General features: G+C 46.5%; 1 protein-coding gene across 1 annotated transcript in view; it reads right to left on the reverse strand.

Annotated features, from left to right (window-relative positions):
• The window catches only part of Slc6a13 (solute carrier family 6 member 13), a 37,667-nt gene extending 21,779 nt beyond the window's left edge, over nt 1-15,888 (reverse strand). Inside the window, exons 1-2 of the mRNA XM_032905752.1 lie at nt 15,867-15,888; nt 13,204-13,410 (exon numbers count right to left, since the gene is read on the reverse strand). Coding sequence (XP_032761643.1) covers nt 13,204-13,405 — 202 coding nt within the window. The 5' untranslated portion in view covers nt 13,406-13,410; nt 15,867-15,888. The remainder of the gene's footprint in view (nt 1-13,203; nt 13,411-15,866) is intronic.
• Between the last annotated feature and the right edge of the window lie 9,810 nt (nt 15,889-25,698).

Raw genomic sequence — 25,698 nt, forward strand, 5'->3', positions numbered from 1 at the left:
ACCACCAAAGGTTCAGGAAACATCATGGAAGAGGGGCGGAAAGTCTGTAAGAGCCTAGGGATGGGGTGAGGTACTGAAGATCAGTGTCTTCTGGACATGATGCTGTCATGGAATTCATGAGCTCACTGAGCTGTGATTAGCTCCACACGACCCGTACGGGACTGAGGCTGTCGATATCCCATCATGCATAGGAAAGACCTTCCTGAGGCTCCGCCCCTCCGTGAAGGTCTATGGACAGTTTTCGGTTATGGGGAATGAGCGTTACTTTCTTCAATGCTGTGGCACTGATACGTTACTCATGTTCCAATAGCTAACCCCGTGTCCGTGTTCACAAGGACGATCACCACTATACTAAGTCAAATCCAAGAGACATCAGAGTAGGGCAGGTCTTGCTCAAAAAAAGAAGTTTCAGTGGGAGGGGAGAGAAATGAGAGAGAGTAGTGATGGACTTGAAAAATGACCAAGGTTTACGAGTACACTAAATTGTCAAGGAATAATAATAAAATGAAAAACATTACAACTGACTTATTAACATTTACAGTGCAGCCAGGCGCGGCGGCACATGCCTTTAATCCCAGCATTCCAAAGGCAGAGGTAGGTGGATCTCTGGGAGTTGGAGACCCACCTGATCTACAGAGTGAGTCCTAGGACAGCCAAGGCTACACAGAGAAACCCTGCCTCAAAAACACACAAAAAAAATTTTTAAAGAATGTAAAAAATATTTATAATAAATGGAAAAATAAAATGTATAGCAAAAGTACAATACTCATCAGGAAAAATAGGGGATTATAAGACTGTTTTATATATAAAGTAGTGCAATATCCTTTGAAAATAAGCTTTGATGAATTAAAGAGACAAACTACAATGTCTAAATTAACACAATAGAAAGCTACGATTAGTAAGCCATCACAGGAACAATGCAAATGGTGGAATAATACTTAAAATATCCAATTACTAAAACACAAGGCAGATGAAGAAAGGAGAAGCAAGGACCTAATAGGACAGTTATAAAGTATCAATAAGTTATATTTTTAACCTACCTTATGATTAGTTGTATTAAATGTAAATGCTCTAAATAATGATTAAAAGACTCAGACTTTTAAGTTGGCTTTAAAAGAAACTAGTAGGATTCATGCTGCTTAAAGGAAGTGCACTTGAGGTTTTAGAAAAAAATGAGGATATTATAAGTTAAAACATAGAAAAATATATGTCTCCTTAGTACTTCCTGAAAGAAAGTAGGAATCTTGTTTGGTTTGGTTTGGTTTAGTTTGGTTTGGTTTGGTTTTAGTTTGGTTGGGTCTAAGCATGTAGACCAGGGTGTCCCAAAACTCACAGTCTTCCTACCTCAGAATCTGTGAATTACAATGTTGTGATTATAGGCACGCATCACCGTGCCTAAGGAATGTTTATCCATTTATGCTAATTAATTTTAATGGCTATCAATGTCTAAAAAGTATCAGAGAAAACCTTACAAAAGAATATCTATTGTAACATCACACAAATTAGACCTTAGAGCAAAGAATATTTTCAAGGGTAAAGATAATTTCAAGGTCAATTCATCAAGAATTAACTTCATATTCACTGTAAAATAGAGCTTTTAAAATCCATGAAGCAAAACTAATAATCCCATAAAGAAAAGTACATAGATTTCTAGTTAAAGTTAAAATGCTTAATATTCTCTCAGTCATTTAAAGAGCAAACTGAAAAGGAATAAGGACATTAAAATATTTGAAAACCATAAGCCAGCTCCAGCTCCATTTATAACATTTATAGAACATCCTAGCAACAACAGAAGAGTATGCATTATTTTCTGGCACATATAGAATGCTTACCAAGATGAGTCATGCACTAGCCCACAAAGAAATCTTAATAAGAAAAAAGCTCATCTAGGCAGATGTATTCCTGACTAGAGTAAAAACCAATAAAAGGAAAACATTAGAAAACCCCTATATTTGTTTTTTTTTTAATTCTTCTAAATAATCTGTAGGTAACCAAAAGAAAAATTAGAAAGTTTCACAAGTAGAATGAAATAAGATACAATAGACTCAAATCTGTATTCTGTTAAAGCAATCATTGGAGTTTCTACTCCAAGGGCACTAAATGTCTATTATCATAACAAGAAAACAGAACACAGATCAATAACTTCAGCTTCCTCCTTAATAAATGAGAAATAAGAGTCGACGGAGCCCAAACTAAATCAAAGTGGAAAACCAGAAAGCGTGGGAAGAAGTCAACCAAACCAGAAGCTGCCTTCTTGAGGCAATGAAATCAATAGACTTCCAGACGACATGAATTACCAACACGGGGACTGGGGCACTGGCTCAGTGGGTTAAAGTACTAATTGCACAAGCCGAGAAACCCGAGTTCAGTACCCGGAGCCCACATTCAAACTGCTAGGTCCAGCAGGGCACTTGTGTAACCTGCGCACTTCTGCAGTGAGCTTGGAGTCGGGAACAGGAGGACCACCTAGCAGCTCTCAGGGCAACCAGCCCGAGTAAGCAGGGCAGCAGCAGAAACCATGTGGACAGCAAGCGCCTATTCCCAAAGGCTGTCCTCTGACATGTGCATGCTCATCACAGCACGCATACCTGCATGGATGCACACACATTGCCCATGTAACACATATGTGACACACATGCACATGTGCACACACACACACACGGAATACAAAATTAAATGAGTCAGGTTTTTGAAAGTTACCAATATGACAAGTAGGTATGTCAGCACAAGTTCTACAAATATGAAAAAAGCGGTAACAAAAATACATGAACCGTATGCTGAGAACTACAGAAACACAGAGAAAATGGGCAAATTCCTCAAAAAGCACAGGCTCTTGCAGCTGACTCAAGAAGGACAATGTAAGCAGCCTTTAACTACTAAAAAAAGATTGAACTATTTTTTATTAAAAATCTTTCCCATAAGGCAACCTCTAGGTCTAATGGCTACATTGGTAAATTCTCTGAGTGTGTGGAGGAGGACTGGGGGGTTTGTCTAAGATAAGGTTTCTCTGTGTAGCCCTGGCTGTCCTAGAACTTGCTCTGTTGACCAGGCTGGTCTTGAACTCGTGCCTCTGCCTCCCAAATGCTGGGATTAAAGGTGTGCACCACCACCCAGCTGAAACTTCTGACACAACATTGACAAAGAAGGAAGCGGCCAAACTTGCTCTATGAAGCCTGCACTTTGTGACAACAAAATCAGACAAAAACACCAAAGAAAAAACAAATGTTGAGGCTTTTTAAAGTTATTTTTAATTTGGGGGGAGGGCATGTACTTTGTATGTGCATGAGTGTGTGTGTACACATGTATATGTGTGCACGTGTGTGTGTAAACCAGAGAACAGACTCAACTGTTAATCCTCACACATACACTTTTTTTCCTTTGACACCGAGTCCCTCACTGGCCTGGAACTCACCAAGTACGCTAGGCTGGCCCCAGGGAGGCATCCGCCTGGCTGGCACTGAAATCACAAGCACCCATCATGGTGGCCATATTTCTTTGTGGGCTCAACCTAAGTCCTCATACCTGCAAAGCAAGCTCTCTACCACCTGGGCTGTCCCTGGGCTCCCTAAAGGGGATTTAAGAACCAGGAATGAAGTACTAAAAAGAAAACTACAGCTGAACCTCAACACAATTATTCTGTGTGAAAAAAAAGGTGCATAGCTCTTGATTCCCCTTACATAGAAAATTTCTTAAAAGCAGAAGAATTCACAGTGGCAAGGCAGGGCTGTGTGACTGTACAGGGACACAGCAGCAGGAGCTGAGAGAAGAAGAAGGGGTTACCAGGAGCCAGGAGAAAGTTTCTGAGGGTGAACGTATGTACATTAGCTGGACACTGGAGTTACTTTTGTGGCTGTGTCAAAAGCTGTAATTTATACATCTTAAATATGACCATCAACTGAAAGTTCATGGGAATGGATCTTCAGTTTGTAGCATTTTTACACAATTTAGCAATTTAACCCAATTTAACAATTTAACACAATTGAGACACTAAACTGAAGGAATACTCAGTTGCCCTGAAGGCCAGGGAATAAAGACTGAGTTCAGCGTAAAAGATCCAGGGCCTGATGGGAAACTCCAGAGGAGAGAGGACCCAGTAGCCGATGTGAAGAGTTATAGGGAAAGCCCCAGTTATTTGAGAACGTTGACAGTCCGGTTCAAGCTTCCATATCTATGCTGCCTGCTCTTTCCCAACAGACCAAGCCAATGTTTAACCACAGGCCCATGGTCAGTTTTGCCCCTCAGCACATGAGCAAAGTCCACACTCGCCAGGAGAAGTTTAGAAGGTGCCGGTGATCGGAGGCTGATCGAGAGAGACCTGAGCACAGCCAAGGGAGTCCTGAGGGCCATTGCCCCTTCCATGAATAAAAGATGAAGTCAGGGCCTAGCAGAGAGACATGCTTTTAATATCAGCACCTGGGAGACTGAGGAAGGAAGATTATAAGCATAAAGCTAACCTGGGCTACAAAGTGAGACCCTATAGAAACAAGAGGAGACATGGGGCGAGAAAGTTACCCACTCACCCATGTAAGTGTCCGTCAAAATTCCAAAATTTGCTGCCCACTTCCCATGAGGTAGGAGGGACAGCAAAAAGAGTCTTGCAGCTAGCCACCCTCTCAGAAGGACCATGCTCTATGGTGTCACCCGTGATGTTCCAGCTACTTTTGGAAGACACAAAGAACTATATTCTACCTTAGCAACAGAAGTCAGCGTGCACATAAAGGTTTACACTGTAATGAATGCTAGCCAGACCAAAGTGGGCAGGGAGTAACTCACTAACAAGATTGCCGCGTGCTTCCCAAAGTAACTATGTCTCTAAGCAAACTGCTTCTGACAAAAGACCCGAGATAGACCCAGCAATCCTGAGCAAAGAAATAACGCTAGCTGTATCGACATGTCTGATTTCAAGCTGTAGTACAGAGCCTCGGTTATAAGAAGAACAGTGTGGCCCTGGTACGAAGTGAAGGAGAAAACAGAACTGGTTATAAACCCAGGTAGCTACAACCACCTGGGTTTTTGACAAATAAGCCAAAAGTACACATTGTAGAAACGACAGTTCTCTTCAACAACTGGAGCTGGATAGCCACATGCAGAAGAATGAAGCTAGACCTCTGTCTCTCCCTGCTCAAACATCAACCCCAATGGATCAAAGGCCTTAATATAAGACCTAAAACTGGGGAGCTGTTGGAGAAAAAAGTAGGAGGCACAATGAAAGGTGTAGGGACAGGCAAGAACCCAGTAAAGGAAGCCAACAATTGACAATGGCCCCTCACAAAACTAAATAGTGACTGACTGCACAGCCCGGGAAGCTGTTACCTGGGTGAAGAAGCAGAGTGAGAGAAAGGCATTTGCTAGCAATATATCTGACTGAGGATTAACATTAGAAAATGCAAAGAACTAAAGAACAAGAAATCAAACAACGTGGTCAATGAAGCGAGCAGACAGTTCTCCAGGGAGGAAACACAATAAACAATAAACATGCAAGAGAATGTTCAACTTCACTAGCCATCAAGGAGATGCAAGTCAAAAGCACACTGGGACCCCACGTCACCCCACAGTCATTGAGGAAATAAATAACAACAAATGCTGGAGAGGATGAGGACAAACAGAACCTTACTCGAGGCCAGTTCAGTCACGGTGGAAACCAGTGTGGAGACGCCTCCCAAACGCTGTCTATCATAATAGCTCTGTCTCAGCTCTGCTTCTCCCGAGTATCAACCAAAAGACACCAAGGGAGCGCATCACAGAGGCACTTACACATCAGCGTTACTGCAACTCTGCTCAGAGCTAAATTACAGAAGAAGCATATACATGTATGTGTGTGTGTGTGTGTGTGTGTGTGTGTGTGTGTGTGTGATGGAAATTTTTTCAGCTGTAAGCAAGAACATAATTCTATGCTTTGCAGGGAAGCAATGCAATTGGAGATGATCGTGTTAAGTGAACTAAGCTAGGTTTGGAAGAATATGTGTTGTTTTTCTCTCATTCATATTACATTTTAAACACAGACACATAACATCATGTGTGTATATGTATTTATATACACCTGCATGCATGTGATATGAAAGTAGGGGAATGAGAGCTAAGGGGTTATAGAACATGTCTTAGTGGAACGTGTGTCATGTGCAGTGGATGGAGCATGTACCATGTGCAGTGGATGGAGCATGTACCATGTGCAGTGGATGGAGCATGTACCATGTGCAGTGGATGGAGCATGTATCAGCATGTGGAGCATGTATCATGTGCAGTGGATGGAGCATGTACCATGTGCAGTGGATGGAGCATGTATCATGTGCAGTGGATGGAGCATGTACCATGTGCAGTGGATGGAGCATGTATCATGTGCAGTGGATGGAGCATGTACCATGTGCAGTGGATGGAGCATGTATCATGTGCAGTGGGTGGAGCATGTATCATGTGCAGTGGATGGAGCATGTATCATGTGCAGTGGATGGAGCATGTGTGCATGGAGCATGTACCATGTGCAGTGGATGGAGCATGTACCATGTGCAGTGGATGGAGCATGTACCATGTGCAGTGGATGGGCATGTACCAGCATGTACCATGTGCAGTGGATGGATGTGCATGTACCATGTGCAGTGTACCATGTGCATGTGGATGGAGCATGTACCATGTGCAGTGGAGCATGTATCATGTGCAGTGGGTGGAGCATGTATCATGTGCAGTGGATGGAGCATGTACCATGTGCAGTGGTGGAGCATGTATCATGGATGGAGCATGTATCATGTGCAGTGGGTGGAGCATGTACCATGTGCAGTGGATGGAGCATGTACCATGTGCAGTGGATGGAGCATGTACCATGTGCAGTGGATGGAGCATGTACCATGTGCAGTGGATGGAGCATGTACCATGTGCAGTGGGTGGAGCATGTATCATGTGCAGTGGGTGGAGCATGTATCATGTGCAGTGGGTGGAGCATGTACCATGTGCAGTGGATAGAGCATGTACCATGTGCAGTGGATGGAGCATGTACCATGTGCATTGAACGCACACGGTGGCACTGTTAAAAACATAAAACTTAGGGAGTGAGGGGAAATGGCTTCTCAGCTGCTTTCTTCCTTTGTAGCTACAAATGGCTAGCGGTTTCCTCTGGCCCAGTTCACACTGGTCTCCCAGGGCTGCTCTCTCCTTATGCCTACAGCTGGCACTGTTTGCTTCTGCCTTCCCTCCAGCATGCCACTCCCAAGGGGTCCACCTTTGGTGTGCCATACTGCAGCCTCACCTGAAGACGCCAGCCTTGGCACCAGAGAGATCCCAGCTGAGAGCTCAGGTCAGAGGCGCCCAGGACGTGGGTGTGTGAAGGCTGAGGGTTAGAGCAAACTTGGAGAAGGGGAAGGAGAAGGGGAGCACCTGTCCTGTAGCTGATGGTCTTCAGCTGTGTGGATGCAAAACTCCAGCTGACAGCAACTCAGACTTAAGACTTAAATGAAAGAGATTAACAGAGTTGAAATCAAGAGGCAAGTCATTGAAATTCTCCTAGCCAAATGAAATGGCATTACCGAGATCTTCTACCCTTTCCACCTGCCCCACCATACCTCTTGAAATGACCTGAGACCCTTTATGCCCTTGCCTGAGGCCCGTGCTGGACAGGCCTCGGGAGAAAGCTTTCTTTATTTTCTCTCCAGGGAGCTGAGGATGAAGGGTTGGAAAAATAGTTTAAGCTTACAACCTCAGCAAGTTCTCCAGCTCAGGGACCAGGGCCACAGTTGCCGGACATGTGGGCATGGTCCTTCTCCGGGTGCCGGGCTGGCTTACTTCCCAGGGAGGAGGATGCTGAGCAGAGGTGTGCTGTCCTTGCTGGTCTTCAACAACATCTGTCTGTGTGATTTCCAATGCTTTGCCTGTCTCCCTGGTTTGCTTTAACCCACTCCCAACATCAGGGTTTGGTCTAGTCCTCCGCTGCAATCACCCATGACTCCCTGTGTGGGCCAGTGATTGCTCACCCATCACCCTCTCAGCCCTGTCAAAGCCTCTGCTCGGTTTGCTCTCATGCATCCTCAGCTGCCTTCCAAATGCCTTGGTTTTTGACCTGTGTCTCTGCTGCTGTCCTTGTCCCATCTCTCTCTCTCTCTCTCTCTCTCTCTCCCCATCCCCCTCCCTCCTCCCCCCTCCTTCCTCCTCCTTCCCCTCCCTCCCTCTCTCTCTCTCTCTCTCTCTCTCTCTCTCTCTCCCCCCCTCTCTCTCTCTCTCTCTCTCTCTCTGTGTCTTTTCTTTCTCTTCTGAAACAGAAAGCTATGTGGCCCAGACCAGTCTTGAGCCCACAATCCTCCTGCCTCAGCCTCCAGAGATGACAGACACAAACGTCATCCTAGGCATTCTCTCTCTCTCTCTCTCTCTCTCTCTCTCTCTCTCTCTCTCTCTCTCCCTCTCCCTCTCCCTCTCCCTCTCCCTCTCCCTCTCCCTCTCTCCCTCTCTCCCTTCAAAATGTTAGTAACAGCTAAGTATGTATTTCCAACCAGATCTTTCACAGACTCCAAACTCACATATTGCACTGTCCGGGTCAGCATTCCCCAAATTCAATCACTCCTTTCTGTCTTAAAACTCTCGGCCTTTTATGTCTCAGGAAAAGCAACTCTTTTCAGGTTAAAAGTCTCAGGCTGCTTAGGCAGGGAGTTGGCAACAAGAACTATGTCAAGGACTCAGATTCCAATGATCTTACACAGAGACTCCAGACTGAGGTGTGCTGGGGGTTGAGAAATCCATTCTGCTGGCATCCAGGGTCCAGAGGGTTGGCGAGGCCTCATCTGAAGGCCTGTGTCCCGAAACACTTTGGATCACACATCTGGGGAGAGTCAATAGTTTGGGGAGGAGGGACTAGTCTTGGATACTTTTCTGCTGTTGTGATCAAATTCCCTGACAGAAGTAACAAGTAAGGAAGGGTTTATTCTGGCACATACTTCAATGCAGTCCATCCTGGTGGGGAAGCCAAGCCAGCAGGACCTAAGGCAGCTGGTCACCTTGCATCCACAGTCGGGGAGAAGAGAGGGATGGCTGCCCACATTACACATGTTCTCCTTTTTATACTGCCTAGGACCCAACCCCAAAGAGTGGGACCCCCACACACACATTAGGATGGATTGTCCCACCTCAATTAACCAAACTAGTCAAGATAGTCCCCACAGTCATGCTCAGAAGCCTATCTTATCTAAAGTTCGTATTACATTTATTTTGTGTGTATGTCTCTATGCGTGGGTGTGTTGGCCCCACGGTGCACACGTGGAGGTAAAAGGACAGCTTTGTAGAGGGCAGAGGGATTGAACTCAAGTCATCAGGCTTGGCACCTGGTGCCTTTCCCCAATGCTGAGCCATCTCAACAGTCCCAGACCTGATCTAAGTAATCTCAAATGGGTGTCCGGGAGATCTGCTCCCTAGATGATTCCAGAACCTGTAAAATCAACAATCAACCCTAACCATCATAAGACTCAGGGGTGGATCCAGAGTTCTTAGCTCTAGAGTTGGTCTGTCCCTGGTAGGCAGCTCTGAACACAACAGCCAGTGAGAGTATCCTCAGTATAAGATCTTGCCATTTCTGCTCCAAACCCTGCCTGCCTTCTTTGTGACTAAAGGGTAAAGCTACTAACATTGTACAGTAGCCAGCAAGGCCACATCGGGTTTGCACCTGTACTGTGTAGCTCCGAATCTCTACATGTCCTCCTCCGGGGAGAAGAGATGATCACAAGACTTGGGAAGTTTAAGACACTTATGGAATCAGGAGGCTCCTCTCCAAGCCAGTAAAACAGCGGGCGAATACTGAGAAAGGGAAGTCTCTGGCAGGGCTGTCTTTGAGGTGTACAGGGAGCTTTGCCCGTGCTGGGGAGGGCGCTTTAGTGGTGCAGCTGCCTGAGTCACCTCTTCCCCTGTAAGCAAGCAAGCCGGGCTCAGGTGGAGTCTTTTCTTGGGGCGCTGTTGGTGCCCTGTCTATGGTGAACAGATGTTGGGTTTCGTCTCATCAGCAAAAGGCATAGACAATGGCTTCCCTTTGGTCTTCTCTGATTACTGCATCTTCTAGCTATGCAGCCTGCTCTGAGCTTGTAGACCACCTTCCCGCTCTTCCCAACAACCAGGTGGGCTCTTGCTCAGGACTATTTCACCTTTGTTTTCTCTCCCTGTGGCATTTTTACCTCAGTGATCACATGACCACCCCATCACTTCTGGTCAGCCTTTACTCCAATGTTTTCGATGAAGCCCACCTTGATTCGCCTCCCCTAAAACAGCCACAAGCTGACACCCACTCTCCTAATTCCCTTTACTAGGGGTTTCTTGTTCTTTCCCATAGTACTTGGTAACTTCTGATAATTTTGGTACATTTCGTTATCTGTTCCCTTCCTCCAGAGTTCAAGACCCGCGAGGACAGGGCATGGGGCCGGGTGTATTTACAAATGTATTCCAGGCACTTAGAACAGCGTGCAGGGTGCCCAGTGTTTGTTGCTGAATGGCATAGAGTCAAAGCTCCCTTGTCTGTGTGCCAACACAAGTGACAGCCTGGCAGCCCTAGGGAGCCGGGTGGTGACACTGTCACTGGGCCACAGGTCCTAGATGATAACAGGAAGGGTTTTGTCTAGGTGACTGAGGTGGGCGCCCCTCCTAACCATCTCTCTGGGAATGCCATTCACAGCTTCCGAGTCCCGAGGGCTTTGGCACTCTCTTAGCTCCCTGACTTTTTTTTTTTTTTTTTTTTTTTTTTTTTTTCTTTTTTCGGAGCTGGGGACCAACCAGGCCTTGCGCTTGCCTAGGCAAGCGCTCTACCACTGAGCTAAATCCCCAACCCCAGCTCCCCTGACTTTTAGCTTGAGTCTTCAACTGTTTTGCCAGTTCTTCCTTGATCTATCTCAGCTCCTCCCTGCTGTGGAACTTGCTTTGAGTGAGGTCTGCCAAGTGTGAAAGCTGAAACCAAAGAAGACATCACTGAGCTTCGAGGAGATGCCTCACGCTTGGCACTGTCACCGCACTAGTGCATTAGTGATCCAACATCTCTCGCCCTACCTTCGCCCCTGCCCTTCCCGACCCCAAGCACAGGCGTGACTGTGTGAAGCTATGGACTTACAGAAAGAGTCCAGAAGCAGGTTGGTAGAGCACATTACTAAGCATAATGCTTTCCTGGAGCACCCGGGCATCCTTCCCAGCACAGCAAGAAAAAGAAAAGCGAAGGCTCTGGGTTCCTCATCGGTCTTTGGCAAAGGAGCTTTTCACTAATTCACCCAGTAGCAAACTTGAGCATTAGCCTCTAACTCCAAAGTCCGTCAGAACACCCCTCCGCCCCCACCCCAACCCCGGGCTGCTGTTACTCAGCAAATAGGGAGGTAGCAGGCGAGGTCCTCGGCTACAGCAAGGGCCGAAACTGTGGGTGGCAACACCGGATTCAATCTCAGGACCCCTAAAAATATCTCAACCGCCACATGAAGTTAGAGGCTCTGTCCAGGGGAAAGAAGTCTCAGCAGCCGTACCCAGGACCCACAGGGGAAACCAAAGGCTTAGGGCTTTCCTGTGTGCGTTTCTAAGGTGAAGACTCAATAAATTGTCTCAAGGTCCTGGGGCAAAGCTCAGACCCCAGAGTCGCCAGGCACCGGAAGCTGCGTGAGTCCAACATCGCCAGTTGCGCCGCTGCCACTCCCCTTTACTGCCGCCTTTTCACCCTCAGTGGCTCTGAGCTAAGCTTGGAAATCACTGCCTCAACCTTTACCCAATTCCAGAGAGGCTTGGGGAAATCTTCTCGCTCCCTAATCTTTCTGCCACGTGAGAAGGTAAGCTGGTTACTAGGTTCCGAGTCCGCTGCCCTGTGGGGCTTAGTCTGTTACTTCTGTCTGTGCCCCTGGGCCATCCACCTCTCTCTACCTTGTGCTCTAAAGGGAAAGCCCGCACTCCTCGACAAGCATAGAAGTATCTAGGGCTAGAGAAGAAACAAGAAAACCTCCCTCCTTCTCTCACAGTACAGACTGAGCAAAGTCCTGTGATTTCAGGCCACTAGCCAGAATTCCTAGGGAGAAAGGACATATTACCTCATTCCCGTTCCTCTGGGGAAAAATACAAGTTAACTTCCAACCCCGGTCTCCAACATCCACAAACCCAACAAGAAGACACCATGGGTACAGGGCACCTCTCTCTTGGTCTCTCATAATCCCCCCAACCTCCAGTCCCAGCTGAGTGTGTCCTCTTTCCCAAACCACTTGGACTTTGTGCCTCATCCCTTCCAAACCATTTTGAGAGCTTGATGTATCCAGAGGATATCTGCTCCCCGGCAAGTGGGTAGGTGTGCCCATATTTCTTCCTCTCAGAATCGCCATTGGTGACCTACCTCCGGGCTCTGCATTCCTCTAACTCAGGATATAGCCTCGTTACAAAAACAGACCCATGACCTCCAATCCTTGGAAGCTTTATCCATCAACAGAACAGAATGGTTTCCTAACCCACAGGTCAACTCTAAGCCCTTTAGTATCTGGGGACTCTGTCCAAGGCTTCCCACAGGGGCGTGGAAATTCCCTAAATGTGGATTAGTGCAATTACCCCAGAAGACTGGGAAGGAAAATAAGAAGCTAGCATTTGTGTGAACACGCCTATGAACACGCACAGAGAGAACAAAGACAGACAGACAGACAGAGACAAAGAAAGACAGACAGAGAGGGAAACTTTTAAAGGAAGGCCATGAAGGTCGAAGATTATGATACTAGTGAGAGTTGGGAAACAGAGGGCATTGGGAATGTCATGGTACCCGCTTGTGGGGGAGAGGGGGGTGACACAAGGCCAAAGCTGAAGAATCCCAAGATCCCAAGAGAGTTCTGTGTCAGCAGCCGTGTCACTGCAGCTCCCATTCATTAAGCACTTTATCAGTAGCGTTGCCGATCCTTACTAGAACCTTGAAAAACAGGTATTGCTATCTTGATTTACAGGAGCAACCATTGAGACTCTGGGGGCTTCTGGAACTTGACCAAGATCACAGAGTTAAGAGCAGAGGCAGAATCCACGGCCTGATCCATCTGGATCTGAGCCTGTACTCACGCTTCTAAGAGAGAAAGCCCTAGGGCACCCACATGGGTTGTCTAAGTCTCAATCTCCTGCAGAGTGGCCTCGATGACCTGTCAGGGTCCTTCAACTCCAGCCTTCTATGTATAGGACTTCCCAGAGGGACAGTAAGTGTAGCAGACAGAAGAATTCTCCTTCTTGGGGAGACTGGGGTGGCACAGTGGCTCTCACCTCCCCCGTTCTTGTAGCAGAGATAGGGAAACCTCCAGACGTTGCCTAAGCCAATGATCTCTCCCGCCACTGACAGCACAAACTCCATCTTGTTGTTCCAGTGCTCCCGTTCCAAGGTACCATCTTCCTCCACTTTCTCCATGACTGGACACACTGGCTTTGTCTCTCCATTACTGGTTGTTCCCGAGACCCTGTTATCCATCCCACCTGGAAAACAAGTGGAGTGCTCTGTCACTGGTGGGAAGTCCACAGGGAACACCTCCACCCTTCAGAAAATTCCCTGAGAGAATAAATTCCCTGGAAAGGGGTGACTTCCTTCCCTATCCTCTGGCCCGTTTCTCCTTAGCGCCCCTCACTGGCAGAGCTAGAGAGGTGCTCCCAGGGCTGCCTGTTCCCTTCACACTTAGGAGAAAGCATTGACACGGAAGGGTAGACTTTGCTTCTCTGGTGCAAGGTCTCTGAACTCACGTACTATGTAGTGGTCTGCACTTCCCCCTTGCTTCTCACAACCAACTGTGACACATTAAAACGCAATTCAATGCCGTGATAGTCTGGGACTACCCAGAGGATGACAGTTGACATACTCTCAAGACCACTGATGTCCCTTGCCGGAATTCCCCTAAAGAAGTAACTGTGGTCGTGGGGAAAGATCTGATAGTAAAGATAATGGTTGTTTATAACAGCAACAAAAAAAAAAAAGGAAAGAACATATGTGCTAATAATGAAAGGTGAGGTAATAAGCTGTGGTAGATAAATTATGAGCTTCTATTCAACTGTTAACAACTGTTCCAGGAAGATGTATATTGAAACGAAAGGGTGTTCGTGCCATAGGAGGTGAGATTAATGTGGACGGAATGATCAGGCTTGACAGGTACTTTACAAAAGAGTCACATGCATTGGAAGACTGGGGCATACACCAAGATGTTACTTTCTTAGTGACTGCGCTATAGGGATGTCTTCCTTATCTACGTCTTTGCCGTTTTTTGTTCAAAGAAGTGTCTTCTGAGGGAGGTTGGATGGAACCCGGAACTGGGCCAGGAGAACTGAGCTGTCTAGGAACTCACTCCTTTCTCCGCCATTCCTTACATACATGGAGTCTCCCTCCCTCCTTCTTTCCCTCCTTCCTCCTCTCCCTCCTTCCCTCTCTACCCTTCCCTCTCTCCCCTCCCCCCCTCTCCTACCTCCTCCCTTCTTCCCTCCCTTCCTTGTTCCCTTCCTATCTTTGTCACTAACGGGATCGAAATCTGTACAACCATGACAATGACATGAAAGGAAGTCCTACCTCAGAAACGCCCTCTCCTAGACTGATATTGAGACTGGGGATAAATTCAGATGTGATTCAAATTTAATGAGCAGCTACTCTGGACTAAGCACCGTTCACACGTTTGTTTAATTCCTACGCCAGCCCTGTCACTGTTGGGAAAATGACTGTATACAAGATACCTGCAGCCGCTACTCTGTCGAGTCACTGCCGTCACCCGGGTAGTAAATCGTATGGAGACTCGAAGTCACTCTGCAATTCCTGTTCTTTCCGTTCTACCGGATGCGCTGGTGTTCGCTGCCTTGGTTTACCAACACATTTAATGTTGGTGTTTCTAGTGACTCCCTCCTCATCTTACGAAGTGGCCCCATTTGTTTTGGTCTTCGTTTTAGCTTCTGTTGTTGTTTGTTTGTTTGTTTGTTTTTGTTTTGAGACAAGGTCTGTGGCCCAGCTTGTCCAAGAACTTGCTATAGAACAGGAACTCAAGGTGATTCCCTGCCTCAGCTCCCTGTGTGCTTAGACTGTGGACCTGAGGCCCTGTGGATGATTTAGAGAGGCCTCTTTGTAGAGAGCTAACCGGGTGGGCTTTCTCCAAACCCCAAAACAAGTTCAGATTATGGAACCTTCTCATCAGAAACCCCTCCAAGCCACAGGCGTCCCTTAGTGTCTGCCTGCAACCTTAGGGACCGGAAAAGTGAGGCAAAAAGTCACGGAGTGAAAGACACCTCTGATTAGTTGACAAGCTGGGGACTGGGCTCCAAATTAGCTGAGGACAAGGAGGTGAAAGGCCAACGGTGGGCGGCAGCATTGTTTCTCACCTGACTGAACTGGGCTTCCCAGCCTCGTGCTGCTCCTGGCCTCCCTTACTAACTAACCATCACGGGATGACTTCCTGTGAGGCAGAGCCATCCCCCTCGGCCTCACCCCCCTCCCAGCAACATCGCAGTAGCCCTCTACCTCTCAGCCCCATGCTTCTCGGGAGCAGTGGGAAGAGCATGGGTTCAGGCAAGCCGGGGCCAGGCTGCAGCCAGTCCTAGAAGCCCTGCCTGACCCCTGAGGTTAATGAGTAACACAGCCTTAGTTTGCTGGTCTGTGACAGTGGGAACATTGGCATAGACTCAGCCGTGAGGCTCAAGAGGAGAGATGAGCTCTATATTCACACTTAAACTCAACAATTCTCCTCTCCAGTGAGGATTCTCTTCCCCTCCTCCTGTCGCCACCCCCTGTCAGAACGTCAAGAGAATAGCAGAAAATGCTTGCACCTGCACACCCAAGAGCCAACCAAGAGCACTGTCCAGGGGACATCAAAACCCCTATGATTGTAAATCCATGGATCCCACCAGCCTACATTCTGAAGCCCAGAAAGAGAAAAAAGAGAGAAAGAGTAGAGAATATTCCGAACCTTGGTGAAGTTTCTGCCTGAGGTCCTGTCGGAGAATTCTCCAGGGGGCCAGGGAAGGGGCTGGCTATTTAAAGCGTGGCTGGAGACCGCCCTGTGGTGCTTGTAATCCTAAACTTGACCCGGCCCACATTCCGCCTCCTCCTGCCTTCCCCCTCCCACGTTCTCCCCTCCCCTCGGCCACCAGACAATCTGCACATGAGTGATTCCCTGGCCTGGGGACTGTGTACACCCTGGCAGTTCAGCCAGTTGCTTGTGATTTTGCTCTCTCGCTGTAGCTTGTCTGCCCTTCCCCCTGACACTCTGAGATCTCTGTAAAGGGATCATCCAGTTACCCTTCCTTCCCATAACTCAGGGGCTCCTGAGAATCAGTCCAGTAGTAGGTCCTTGTTTGATGAGGTGCTATTCGGATTAATTTAAAAGTATATCAACCTTATCGGGTTCCAAATGGCATTCTGGAAGGGACAAGGATTTAGGAAAACAACAACATATCAAGATTACTGAACTGTCAGTAAAACATCCAACGTGCACCCATACACAGGCACACACCCACCACGAGTGTGCACACACAGTGTTGAAACGCCTGAAAAAGGTTTCTGAGTTAATAGTGGTTGCACTCAGAATGGAACTGGGTTAGGTAGTAAAAGAGATTTTTCTCTTCCTTTTGTAGCTCCAGTGTTGTCTGAATTCTTTGACAATGTGCGAGAACTTTTATTTTTTTTAGCTACAATCAATGAAATGCCAAGGTTTAAAGAAAAAGAAAAGTCATCAGGGAAGATTTGGCAACATGAGGCAGACAGCTAGTCACAGGATTTTCTTTCCAGGCAGGGATGACCCAGGGAGGTGGCCGGCTGTTCCTTCAGCTGTGAGTCCAAGACTGGAGCGCAGTCTTGGGCCCACCACCTGCTGCATGGCAGTGCAGGGGGAAACTGCATCAGCCTTGGTGCCAGGCAGCACAGGGGCCACGCACTGCATCTGTCTCTTTGGAGCTTGGAGTTTTGAGCAAAGCAATCGGCTTCTAAGACCCTCATTCTCACAGCTATGAAATGGAGACAATGTTGCGTGCCTTGGAAGACTGCGTGAGATTTCAGGAGAGAATGGATCTCATGATGTAGCCAGTTCACCAATAATAACCCACACTGTTAAAGAATTATTCACAATGAGCTTCATGGAGACTTCTTTTTTTTTTTTTAATAACAGATTGTATTTTTCTGCTTTTATTTATGTGTGTATGTCTGTGTATGTGTACATCCATTATGGGTGCCCTTGGAGGGTAGAAGAGGGTGTCAGATCCCCTGAAGGTGGGCTTCCAAGCAGATGTGGGCCCACTAGTGGGAGTGCTAGGACTCAAACCCAGGTCCTCTGGAAGGTCAACTAGAGTTCTTAACCACGGAACCATCTCTCCAGCTCTCGGAAATTATTCTTGTGTTTCCGCAGCCCCCCCTTTTCTTCTTTCCTAACCATCCATCTGCCTCACCTTACGGTGTAAAGGAAAAGATTAAAAGGGTTTTCAGAGAGAGGCCACAAACTCGTGCTGAGAGCCCAAAGCGATGCGATTGACTTCCTAGCCTTATGCCAAGTGGTACCTACAAGCGGCCTACTAACTGACCTACGAAGAATGAATGTTGGAATGTGTACTCTCCAATTACCAGGTAGGTTATTTGAGACTCAAATCAGTCCCCTAAGAAATCTGGGTACCACATAGCTTTCAGCAGCGTTGCCAGGGTCTCTGAGACTTCACGCAGGCAATCAGGCAATTTTGTCTGCAGGAAATACTCCGGGAGATCAGAGCGGCCTTGGTGTCAACTTCTGTCGCTCTGGAGTTGCTCTGACAGGAGGGAATGTTGATTCTTCGGTTTTCACATAACTGCCGCTACCCTGCCTTTTTTTATTGCTCTTTTATTCCTTTCCAAACGCTTGTGATCCCCGGGTTCTTTCATTTCTGTGCGGTCCTGATTGATACTTTCCCCTCCTCAGCCAAGTGATGAAGAGGGAGTCTGAGAACCATTGGTAGAACCGTCAGCAACTGTCTCCAGACCGACTGTTCTGGAGTGTCCTATCAATCACAAGGGTCAACCCTTGCTTTCCCAACCCTTGGGTATCCAGGGACAAGACCAAGGATCGGGCACTGTCAGAACGAGTGTTTACAAGTTCTCACTCAGCAGGAGGATTAGAGGAGTCTCTGGGGACTGTGAGCAAGGATAACTGAACAGAATTGGGCGAAGCAAAATGAGCTCATGAAAAAGCGTGGGTAGTGGCTGGCACCAAGGCGACTCTGGGCATATTTAGATGTCAGTGTGTCGTGACACATTCTCCCAGGTACTTTCTGCCTCCACTGGGACCAGAACAAGAACAGAAGAGTCTTCAGAGAAGCTTGGCCTGCCACCTCTGAGTGACAGCGATTCAGCGGAGGGAACCTCAGACCCTTTCCTGCTCACAAATGGGCAACCTGAACCCTTTTCAAATACGACGCTAGTGGGAAGAAAGGAGCAGGTAAATTTCCTCGAGCAATGCCTGATGTCAGCTCGCTGGGATGGTAACAATCTGAGAAACAAAAATAAATGAAGGTAAAGGAAGATTGTGACCGTAGCGTAAATTTCACTCGTGTTTGTGGTAATATAAACAATAAAGTAATCAAGTGGATGGGGGACGAAATACACCTTTTCCCTAAACCAGAATTCCAGTTAGCAAATGCAGAAGGAAAGACAGAAATAGGAAACCACCACTGGATAGAGAACTTTAATAACCTCTGTACCAGTTAAATCTGTGAATAAAAGTAGGAGGAAGACCAGAATTTTCATAGTTTCTAAGTATCTTCCCCCCAAATATTTATTCACACAAAGGGAAAGATGTTAACTTCATGGTAGAAAGGCCAGGAAGAATAGCTTAGTGGCCAAGTGCAGCACCCAGTCGTAGGACATTCTGGTACCATTCACATCCTGAGACGTGTATGAGGAGTCACTCATGCAGGCACAATACACTGCTACTCTTGCCAATAATCCTGTTTGATCCTGAGAGCACAGAACACAGCCCCCAGCAAAGGACGTTCAGCAAACAACTGTTCTTTATTCCAACGCGTCTGTGTGATTGATGTGGACTCTAGACGGGCATCCCTGTGGGAAACTGCCTAGGTCAGGCTCACTGGGTTGGGAGAGCCACCCCTGAACGTGAGCTGGAGTCCTGGGCTGACACGGACTGAGCACTTCCAGGACCTCCCTCTGCTTCTGAAGTGCACAGGCAAGTGCATGAGGTCAGCTGCCTCAAGCTCCCGCCACCTTGACCTGCCCGAATAACAGGCTGTCTCCTCTAATCAGGTCAAAAACACACCTTTCCTCAGGTTGCTTTTGTATTTTGCTGCAGCACAGTAATTAACATCATGTTCAGATCATGGAGGATAAGGAAAGATACATAGGCAAGTTTAGGATACAGGAGACTAGAGAGCTAAATGCATCCTGGGACCTTGAATTGGAGTGTAGACAGAATCCTGGACTAGAAAAGCTCATCAACTTAAAACTCTGTGGGATTTAAATGAGACCCCTAGTTTAACAACACTTTACCAGTATTACCCTCCCATTTTTGACAATTGTACGATGATCGTATAAGATGCTTAGATCAGCAGAAACCAAGCACAGAGTTATGAAGATTTTTCTTTTTTTAACTTTTAAATCTCAGGTTAGTTTAAAATTTAAGGGATGTGAGTTAAGATAGTTTCACTCCTTGGCTATAGCAGTCCCCGTGTGTGACCCCAGTGAAAAAATTCTGGGATATTAGGCACAGAGCCCACAGGTACCACTGAAACTTTTCATGATTTTTCTGTGTGTTGTGTCTGATTGCAGACAGGATTAGCTTAAATTCTATCAATGCAAGGTCTCAAAGGATCAAAACTCGTGGAAAATATATTACTACCGTGAATGGTCACTACTACTGTTCACGGAGTACTTCCAGTGTGCAGGGCACCGTGTCACATGGCACGAGCATCCCACTTTAGCTCTTTACACAGCAATTACTGTTAGGATCAAGCTAGGCACGGTTGATGATGGATTATCCAGGCAAAGAATTAAGTGCCACACTCAAAGTCACATAACTAGTGAATGGTGACAGCCAGGATTTGAACTCAGGTCTGTGGGTCTAATGAATACTATTTGTAACTTTAACTCTAAGATATTAAAGGGAAAGGGGGGGAATGTAAGCCTGGTATTTACTTTGAGAAAGAGCTTCATACATAAAATGCCAAGAAAAAAATGCCCCTGGGCCTGGAGAGATAACTGATTATTCTTCCAGAGTTCCAGAGTCTGAGGTAGAGTACCCAGAACCCACATCAGGAACTTCCATTCAGGCTACACCTGACCTCCTCAGGACCTCCTTCATCACATGTACATACACGTGAATGGAAATAAAGAGTAAGTTAGGAGGAAGAGGAGGAGGAGGGGAGGAGGAGGAGGGGGGAGGAGGAGGAGGAGAGAAAGAGGAGGAGAAATAGGAGGAAGAGGAGAAAGAGGAGGGGGAGGAGAAATTAAAATGTTTCCTTTGCTGAAAATGCCATCAGGATTTGAAGAATAGTTTTAAAACCTCATGGGAGGGCAAGATGGCTTAGTGAGTAAAGGAGCTTGCTGCCAAGCGTGACTACCCTGATTCAATCCCTGGAAGCCACATCGACGAAGAAGAGAAATGAGTCCCACAGGCTGCTCTCTGGCTTCCACACCCCTATTCTGGTGTACGAAGACGTGTGTATGCTAGCCCAGAGAGAGAGAGAGAGAGAGAGAGAGAGAGAGAGAGAGAGAGAGAGAGAGAGAAAGGAGGGGGAGGGAGGAGGAAGGAAAGGGAGGAAGGGAGAGAAGGAGGGAGGGAGAGCAGACAGATAGACAGACAGACAGACAAATAATACATAAATAAATTAAAAGTTTAGATCTCGTTAGAGATATCTTTGCTGTCCATGTCTTCTGCCATTTCTTCCTAGCACCCTGCCTTCCTTAGTGAGGGAAAGCCACACATTTCCTCCTAACTCCAGAAGAGTAACCGTATTTCAGATTTTCCAATCATACCTGGGTCTTCTAATCCCTGGTTCCTGATTTCTTACCTAATTCTCAGAGCACTTGAAGGCTTGCAAAGTTTCACAAAGCCTCAGGAGGCAACTGTGGACTGGTTGAGGCTAGCAAGCCCGTTGCACAGCCCCTGTATCCTGGCACTAATGAGTCCTAGGAAGGGACCAGGGCAGAGTGACAATCCCTGGACAGCCTTTTGTCCTCAGCACTTTAAAGCAGTTGCACGGAGATCATTCATAGTAAGAAAATACACTGACGTCATGGTCTGCTCATCCTCGTGGTGCAAATGCCTGGAACACAGCTGTTCACCTACGAGTCTCACTGCAGGTCTCTGGCACATGAACATGTGTTTGTACACAACACAGTCTGAATGCACTTGTCTTGTTTGAGGACATCAGGACAGGTGAGCAATATAATGTGTTCCTCTCTGATTTCCTTCCCTCTGGACTTAGAACGGTCAGCAGGGTGGGACAGACTGGTGGGAATTTATCACAGGATAGGTTTAGGTGGGGTGAGTGGAGCAGGGCTTTGCTCTTGTGAACGCTGTTGAAAAGCAAGGTTGTAGCTGGTGCTTCTTAATGGATCTTATGAAAGAAGAATGAAGAACAACTAAAACGTGATTAGGAAGGAGTAGTCATCACTTATGCTGGTCGTGTGTGTGTGTGTGTGTGTGTCTATGTCTGTCTGTCGATCTATCTGTCTGTGTCTGCATCTGTGTTTGTGTGTGCCTGTGTATATCTGTGTTTCTATGTGTGTGTGTCTGCATCTCTATGTATGTGTGTCTGTGTATGTCTGTGTCTGTGGTGTCTGTGCATCTGTGTATGTCTGTGTTCTGTGTCCCTGTGTGTGTGTCTGTATCTGTGTGTGTGTGCGTGTGTCTGTGTCTGTGTATGTCTGTGTGTATGTCTGTGTCACTGTGTGTGTATGTCTGTGTGTGTGTCTGTGTATGTCTATGTGTGTCTCTCTCTATCTGTATATGTGTTACTGTGTATGTCTCGGTGTGTGTGCGCATGTCAGTGTCTGTGTGATGTCCATGTGTATATTTGTGTATGTGTGTCTCTGTGTGTCTATGTAAGTCTGTGTGTGAGAGAGTCTGTATTTGTGTGTACACATGTCAGTGTCTATGTCTGTGTGCACGTCCATGTGTATGTCTGTATATGTGTGTCTCTGTGTGTCTATGTATGTCTATGTGTGTATGAGAGAGTCTATATTTGTGTGTACACATGTCAGTGTCTATATCTGTGTGCATGTCTATGTGTATGTCTATGTATGTGTGTGTCTGTGTATGTCTATGTGTGTATGTGTGTGTCTCTCTGTGTCTGTATATGTCTGTGTGGTGTCTGTGTATGTATGTGTGTGTTTGTGTCTGTGAGTCTGTATTTGTGTGTGTGCACATGTCAGTGTCTGTATATAGACATACACAGGCAATGTTTCAGACAATGTTCACGTTCTGTCACTGTTCACTCGTGGTCATAGAATGGCCCTGTTTGCGTCTTGATCCATCTTGATCACCAAGCATAAAATGGCTTATGTTCAGTAGAGCACCAAGCACAGCTATATCTGGCCAACGCCTGCACCACCAAGGCCTAGCAGTGCTAGTCCAGTTCCCAGCTGCTGGGGGCATCCGTTCTCTCATGATTCGCTGAGAAGAGCCCTCCCTCTGACTGGGGGGGGGAGAGCCTATGATTCCAGGGGCTGTGGACACAGGTACTCACCTCTTGCCTCTCTGTTCAGGCTAAGCTCACCCTGAGCTCTCCTCCTCTTGTCTCACATGCCCTTACTCCTTCATTGAAACAACAAAATTCTAGTCCAGCCTAACATTATCAGACCACTTCCTCATAATTCTTCCATAAAATCAAGTGATTTTAATTTTCAGAATCACATCACAAAGTGCCCACTAGGAGTCTGGAAGAAGCCATTTCTGTTTTCTGGAAAGACCCAATGTATCCTCCAGGCTCTGCCCTATTTAGTGATGCTGGGCCTTTCACGTGGCCTAGCCTGTCCCTATACTTTCCTGTCTTGTGGCAAATTTTAGTTTCTAGTCACTTGGTTCTATGGAAGAATTATGAGGAAATGGTCCAATCATTTAGGCTGGACTAGAATCTGGGGCAATTGATGGTGGTTAGCTAGAGCGAAGAAACACCATCATGAAGAGACACCATCATGATACGAAGCGTGGTGGCGGACTTCAGAACACGGTATAGAACTCTCGGCTTCTCCGGCACCACACCTTCCTGGATGCTCCATGCTTCCCACCGTGATGACAATGGACTGAACCTCGGAACCAATAGGCCAGCCTAAATTAAACATCGTCCTTTATAAGAGCTGCTTTGGTCATGGTGTCTTTTTACAGCAATGGAAACCTTAACTAAGACAGAAGTCCATCTCAGGAACACAGCTTCTTTCTGCGTTCAGAAAACACTTCCCAGAAAATCTCATCTTAGTGATGCTGGTCTCTTCTTAATCACTGCTAATTTCTTAACTCCAGCAAACCAGCATCAATCACCCCAGTAACCCCCTTATTCTTGACTCTAAAGCTAGACCCATGTGGCTGAAGTTGATAAGTTCTGCTGCTTGCTGGGACTGGAAGGGGACTTGATGGCCCCCTTGTCCTATTACATTATCGCCAGCTTTAGTTTTCTTCTTTCCAACTCCTTCACTGTCTAAGCTTGGCTGTCCTTGAACTTGCTCTGTAGATAGACCTTGAACTCGGAGATCTGCATGGCTGTCTCCTGAATGCTGGGATAAAACGTGTGTACCACCACTCCTGGACTTAAACTTTTCTTTACCTAGAACTTGCTCTGTCCCAGGGTGGCCTTGAACTCAGAGATCTGCTTGCCTTTGTCTCCTGGAATTAAAGGTGTATACTGTCATGTCTGGACCTAAACTTTCCATGGCCACTATTCCTCTGAATAAAAAGTCTTTGACCTCAATTTCTGGATTGTAGTTCATTTCAGATTAAAAGTCCAAATGAAAACAATAACCAGTTAATAATACCTATCAACTTATCATGACATAAATATTTCTTGTTCCACTGCAAAAGCATAAAAAGTTTAGCTGGGTGGGATCTTGCCCATAGGTTACCACTCCCTTAATCTGCTATCTTCTTGAACACAGGATTCAGCTCCATGTCACTTCCTGGTGCCCCTTTATTACTTGAACCATATATTTTGTATTTTTCCTTTCTAAGCTTGCTCCTTTTCATCAGAACACTCTTCATAAGAGTGAACTTTAGTAACCACACAACAGAATTTAAACCGGGCTGTTTTGAGACTTCCTTTGTTAAAGCAATTAATCAAAACCTCTTTACCTTATTGTCAGGTAGACTCTTCAGACAAGGGCAAAAAGCAGCCACATTCTTCACCAAATTATCAAAAGAACAGTCTGTGGGCCACATACTAAAATTCTTCTCCACTGAAACCTCTTGGGCCAGGTCTGCACAGTTCAAATCAGCCTCAGCACCAATGTCTTCCATATTCCTACTAGGATGGTTCATTAAGCCTCACTTAAAGCATTCCACTACTTCCTAAATCTGAAGTCCCAAAATCCACATTCCTCAAATACAAAAGCATGATCAAGCCTATCACAGCAGTACCCTAGTCCCTGGTATCAACTTCTGTTTTTGTTAGAGTTTGCATTGCCATAAAGAGACACCATGACCAAGGCAACTCTTATAAAGGACAACATTTAATTGGGGCTGACTTACAGCTCGAGGTTCAACCCATGATCATCATGGCGGGAAGCATGACAGCGTCCAGGCAGGCATGGCACTGGAGGACCTGAGAGTTCTACATCTCATTCTGAAGGCAAACAGAAGACTGACAAAGCCCACCCCCACAGTGACACACTTCCTCCAACAAGGCTACACCCATTTCAACAAGAACATGACTCTTTAATAGTATCGCTTCCTGTGGTCCAAGCATATTCAAACCACCACAGTAACCTATCAGGAAGCTCATCCCTAGAAATGATTCTCCCTCCCCCAGCAGCTATGAATGCCTGTAGTGAGCTTGGCTTGTGAGCTCTTTAAAAGAAAAAAAATAGGGCTGGGGATTTAGCTCAGTGGTAGAGCGCTTACCTAGGAAGCGCAAGGCCCTGGGTTCGGGTCCCCAGCTCGAAAAAAAAAAAAAAAAAAAAAAAAAAAAAAGAAAAAAAAAAAAATAAGGGTTGGGGATCTAGCTCAGTGGTAGAGTGCTTGCCTAGCAAGCGCAAGGCCCTGGGTTCGGTCCCCAGCTCTGAAAAAAAGAAAAGGAAAAAAAATAAAAATCTTGCTCTGTACCCCTAAAGGATACAATAGAAACTAGACACACAGGATATGCTCAACACGTGCCTTCTGGTTGATGGGCATGAGGCTTTGCCCTCGAGGTAACACGTTCACGTGTATTCCGGGATGAGAGGATGAAGGTAAACATGCATTTCTACCACTCCAATAAGTAGAGACCAATGTGTTAGTGTTGTTGCCTGTGGTCCCTGTCAGAGGGCACCAGAGGCAAGGTCACCCAGGAAAGCATCAGACTGTGGCTTTTCCTAGGAATGTGATGCTGCATGATGATCTAACGAGCTTGAAAAAAAAATGTGTCCATCTATACACAGTATATGTAATCAATATATGACATCATAGGTTGGACCACAACTCAAGGATTTTGTTCAGCATCTCTAGGGTGAGACACAGGAAGACACCCTTTTAAGGCCCCACAGATAATCTCAGTGCACAACCCAGGCTGAAAACCACTGGCCCCAAAGAATGCCAGTACCTCAAAGCCTGCCTCTGAAGGACCCAAGACCCACCCATG

The sequence above is a fragment of the Rattus rattus genome, chromosome 6, assembly GCF_011064425.1.
Source record: "Rattus rattus isolate New Zealand chromosome 6, Rrattus_CSIRO_v1, whole genome shotgun sequence".
In the NCBI taxonomy this organism is placed as follows: Eukaryota; Metazoa; Chordata; class Mammalia; order Rodentia; family Muridae; genus Rattus; species Rattus rattus.